Genomic DNA, 5000 nt, shown 5'->3' with positions numbered 1-5000 from the left:
GATGTTGAGCCGTTTTGGAGCCTTCTGGCCTTGGGGGCGTCTCTTGGGCTGGATTCGAATATTCAGCTTCGAGACTACAAGGCGATGGTCTGTCCAACACTCGGCGCCACACATGGTCTTTGTTACACGTACATCTTGCCTATCCCTTTTCCTGACGATGACATAATCGATGAGATGCCAATGCTTTGAGCGAGGGTGCATCCATGACGTCCTGTTACGGGTAGGGAGGCAGAAAACTGTGTTGGTTATCAGCAGTTCGTGCTCTGCACAGGTCTGAAGCAAAAGCAATCCATTTGGGTTGCAGTGGCCCACACCGTGCTTTCCAATCACTCCATCCCAGGAGATGTAGTCAGAGCCAACTCTAGCATTGAAGTCCCCAAGAATGATGAGCTTGTCTGCTTTAGGGATAGCAGCAATGACAGAGTGAAGGTCCTCGTAGAACTTCGCCTTCACTTCATCCGGGTTGGTCATGGTTGGGGCGTAGGCACTGACAATGGTGAGGTGCTTCTGGCCAGATGCCAGTGGGAGTTTCATGGTCATAAGCCTATCGTTGACTCCCTTTGGGATTCCAGCTAGCTTGCTGACAAGTGCTGTTTTTACTGCAAAACCAACGCCAGCCTCACGTCGCTCTTCGCTTCCTCGTCCACTCCAGAAGAAGGTGTAACCAGATCCCCGTTCACAGAGCTGGCCTTCACCTGCAAGCCGAGTCTCACTCAAGGCTGCGATGTCAATGTTGTATCTGGCGAGTTCGGATGCAACTAGTGCCGTTCTCCTTTGGGGTCTGTCCGCGTTATCTCTGTCCAGGAGAGTCCTTATGTTCCAAGCACCAATGGTGAGAGGAACGATCCTTGCTTTTTTCTTTTCTTTCTTGTTGTTTCGACCGCTGATGTAGGGTCCCCGCCAGCCGCGGTATGCTGGCCAGGGTGATATGGAGCAGGCAATTTTTAGGGCACCTTTTCTAGCCCCTTCCTCATGCCAGGGAGGTGAGCAGTGCATTCCTAAAGAGGGCTGCTCAGACGCTCAGACGGCTGCCGAGCTCCATCGCTGCTCCTGTCGACGAAGAACGACCCTATGGCCTGAGCCGCCTGCGTGCAGGTCTGCGACTGCGACTGCCAGTGTACCCACACCTGTCGTTTCGTCGCTCGCCTGTCGCCACAGGACTTGGGGGTGATGAAATGATGAAGGATGAAAGGTCATTTTGGATGACTGATGACTTGCGCGATGAGTTTGTTTAAAGTGAGAGGAGTTGCGCAACGTCAACCTCACTCTCTCGTCCGGGTCCACCAATTTCCAGTGGCAAGACTAAGTCGAGACGACTGGAGGATGAGCACGGATGCAGTGGATGACCAAGATATCCTTTCGGTGTCTCATCTTGCTCTCTGCACTCCACAGTGCGTTGCTGTAACCGCCTTCCTCTCCGTTGAACCGATAGGTTTCTTCCGCAGATTCTGCCGGATCCAGACTTCGCATGCATGGGTAGACACACCCCGGGGGCCAACTGCGTGTGGCATGCACACAGCACAGTGGAGCTAGATGGCCGTCGGTGGCTCTCCTGAGCCAACGCCCTTTTATGGATCTCCATAAGGGTGTCTAGCCACCCGCCTCACCAGTCCCGGAAGGGAGCGGTGGGAGTGCCGGTTTAGTCGCCGGCAACCCGACCCTGAACAGGTTGTACTGGATTACAGGTTACCAGTAGCAGATCTAATGACCTGACCTGACCTGTACATGTATGTATGTATCGAATCACAGCTCAGTCGCCAATATATTCTCCCCCTCCACTAGACGCTAGTCATTCGGATGAGACGATAAACCGAGATTCCGTGTGCAGCATGCACTTAGCTCACTTAAAAGAACCCACGGCAACAAAAGGGTTGTCCCTGCAGGCCTGGCAAAATTCAGTAGAAAAATCCACTTCGATAGGAAAAACAAAACTGCACGCAAAAAAACAACAAAAAATGGGTGGCGCTCTCGGTGTTGCGACGCGCTCTCCCTGGGGAGAGCAGCCCGAATTTCACACAGAGAAATCTGTTGTGACAAAAGAGAGAGAGAGAAAAAAAAGTAGATATATATATATTTATATATATGCAAAACTCGTTGCATGCGCTCTGTGTTTTAGAACTATTCAAGATTTGAATTGTTCAAATATCGAAAGAGACTTTCAAACATAATAAAGCCTCTTCCGTTTTACGTGAAAAAAAACAAAAAAAAACCTGTGCGCGCGCACACACACACACACACACACACACACGCACGCACGCACACATGCACACGCACGCACACACACACACACACACACACACACACACACACACAGAGTTCTCTCTCTCTCTCTTTTGTCACTGACAAACTGAATAAAGCTTCACACACACGCTCTCTGTGTGTGTCAAACACACACACACACACACACACACACACACACACACACACACACACACACACATTTAGTACAATTAATAGCAAAACCATGCCCTCTTCTTCACCTGACCCTCTAATAGTACCTGATAACTTCTTGTCGATCACTCTGAAGTAGGAGGCCATAGTGCTTCGTGGGTGTCTGGTGATGAAAGTATGCACGTAACCATCGGGGATCCAGTCGGTCGTCAACCGACTGGACTGAAGGTAGTAAGGCATGTCCTTGGCAAACACCAGTTCCTTATCTGAAACCGAAGTTTTGTCTATCCATCTGATAGCCGGTCATATCCGACAGCGACCATCAGAGCAGCAGAGACGCGTCACCGAGGCGCAACGAGACGCAACTGCAAGGCCCGAGCAGCATCCACTGCCACGACAACACCCACCCACTCGTGTCCCACATGTGGACGAGCCTTCAGGGCCCGGACTGACCTCATCAGTCATCTCCGGACCCACAGCCACCGACCTTCCATCTGATATTTGAAGCCATGGTCATCTTCGAATACGAAGGACGAACATCATCGTCAGAGGAGGCAACCGTTGTCGTGATTATAAAGATAAGATAAGATAAGATAAGATAAGAATAACTTTATTATCTCCAACTGGAGAAATTTCGTCAGGTGCATTATCACAACATAGGCAAGTAAACAACATGGGGACCATAACTGTAAAAGCCAACAACAGCCCCTACAAATATTACGAAGATACAAATGTAAAAAAAAAAAAAAAAAAATCACATACATCGTTTCATACATATATCCACACACTGCAGGTAATAACTAGTATTCTTAATGTAAAAACAGAAAGAATTAAGAAACATTATTTGAATATAATTATAAACATAGCCTACTATACTGCACATTGATTATAATAAACAGATAAGATAAGAATAAAGATGAATTGCGGAAAACCACAACCAGATAATCAGCACACACCCGCATCTCCCCCCCCCCCTCTACCCAACACACGCGGATAACTGGGCTAGAAGTGTCTTGCTCAAGGTACATCCTCAGGGTTTTAGGACAGTCGGCGTTGGGATGGTCCCCAAAGGCCATCTAGACCCCAAGCCTGCAGCACCAAGTGCCAGTACAGTCCTGCCTCCAAGTCTGAGTCATAGCACTTTAACTAGACCCAAAAACTACAGGACTAAGTGCCAGTGCAAGCTTGCCTCCAAGTTCGAGTCATAGCACTTTACAAAAGACTAGTAAATGAATTGCACTGGGGATACCATTGATACACCTCTCACGCTGTTGTCTGTCCGAGATGTTAGCTTATGTCAAGTTCTGATATTAGCCGAGCGTTGAGCCAAATAGTTGCAACACCATGAATATACATAACGTTTTCTGTGGGCAAAAGACAGGTGTTATGCTGGGTCATTTGGGTATTGGTGAATTTCATATACTTCTTTCAGTCTCCTACATATACTATATACTCGTCGAGGTGAAGACGAACAGGTACAGAAGAATCATGTTTGCCTATGGTAAACTTGTCAGGATTTTCTTCTTTTTTTTTTAATGTGAGCAGCCTTTGTTATATCACATGTTTGTTGTTACTCATACAACCTATGATTTCGACAAAAAACAAACAAAAAAAGAAGAAAAAAAAAGAAAAAAAAAAGAAAAACACCTAATGCAGGCTGCTATAATGTTGTTCAAACTGTATCTATGTATGAAAGTAAAACCAATGAAGTTGAAGTCGTTACATACAGAAGCAAATATTGTGGGCTAAACGGTTCTTCGGATGATTCAGTGTTTGATTTATTTTACATGTATAGATTCACTGCACTTTACAATAAAATTATGCCTTTTTTCTACTTGTGTAAATTTCATAAGATCTTTATATCAAATCATAGTGCTAGATTAGGAAACAGTACTTGAGTTGGCATAAATGGTCTTGCAAAATTGTGGGAAAAAATACAAATTTCTTTTGGATGAAGGTTGACACAAGTACTGTATTTGTTAGAAAAAAGGTATAATAATTCAAAGCATATCTGGGAGTTGGAAAATTCTACCGATTGAAGATACTGAAGGTTACCTCTGGACCTGTTTTGAGGTCCTACGCTTTCATTGCTAAAAAGCCCACCTTAATCAGAGACGGTATTTAACTATCAAAGCGGTGTCTGGCTGGTCCATTTATTCGATGAAAGCGTATGTTTAACTTTTTTTTCAAAGTGCGACAATCACTCAGATTTGTGACTTTCGTGGAAATTTTGAATGCTGATAGAGAGCACATGCATTATTCACAGAAGCGGACTGAAGATTTGAATGTGTATTATCTTCGTTCTAAAGACAGTTCAAACGTTAGAGTCTCACACTTTATTCCAGGTACATAACAGTTTTATGGTTGCCTGGCAAAACATAACAAAAGGCAAAATTACAGCCAGAATCTGGATTGTAGGCCTTTTTTAAATAGAAAGATTTACAAGATCGGAGAGGTAAACCGAGGTGGCTTCAAAGTAGAGCTGTTCACACAAGTTTGTGAACAAGGCAGTGACACTTGACATGTTTATTGTCCATACAGCCAGTACAGCCCTCCGGACAATACTAATAACAATCATGGAATTTATATAGCGCTGAATCTTGTGCAGA

General features: G+C 45.3%; 1 protein-coding gene across 1 annotated transcript in view; it reads right to left on the bottom strand.

Annotated features, from left to right (window-relative positions):
* LOC143300832 (uncharacterized) overlaps window positions 1–5000 on the bottom strand; it is a 14981-nt gene that overhangs the window by 8184 nt on the left and 1797 nt on the right. The window contains exon 3 of the mRNA XM_076614764.1: window positions 2499–2657. Within this exon, the coding sequence (XP_076470879.1) occupies window positions 2499–2657 (159 nt within the window). The remainder of the gene's footprint in view (window positions 1–2498; window positions 2658–5000) is intronic.

The sequence above is a fragment of the Babylonia areolata genome, chromosome 26, assembly GCF_041734735.1.
Source record: "Babylonia areolata isolate BAREFJ2019XMU chromosome 26, ASM4173473v1, whole genome shotgun sequence".
Lineage (NCBI taxonomy): Eukaryota > Metazoa > Mollusca > Gastropoda > Neogastropoda > Buccinidae > Babylonia > Babylonia areolata.
Note: the sequence above shows the minus strand (reverse complement) of the source record. Positions and strands in the feature narration are given on the sequence as shown.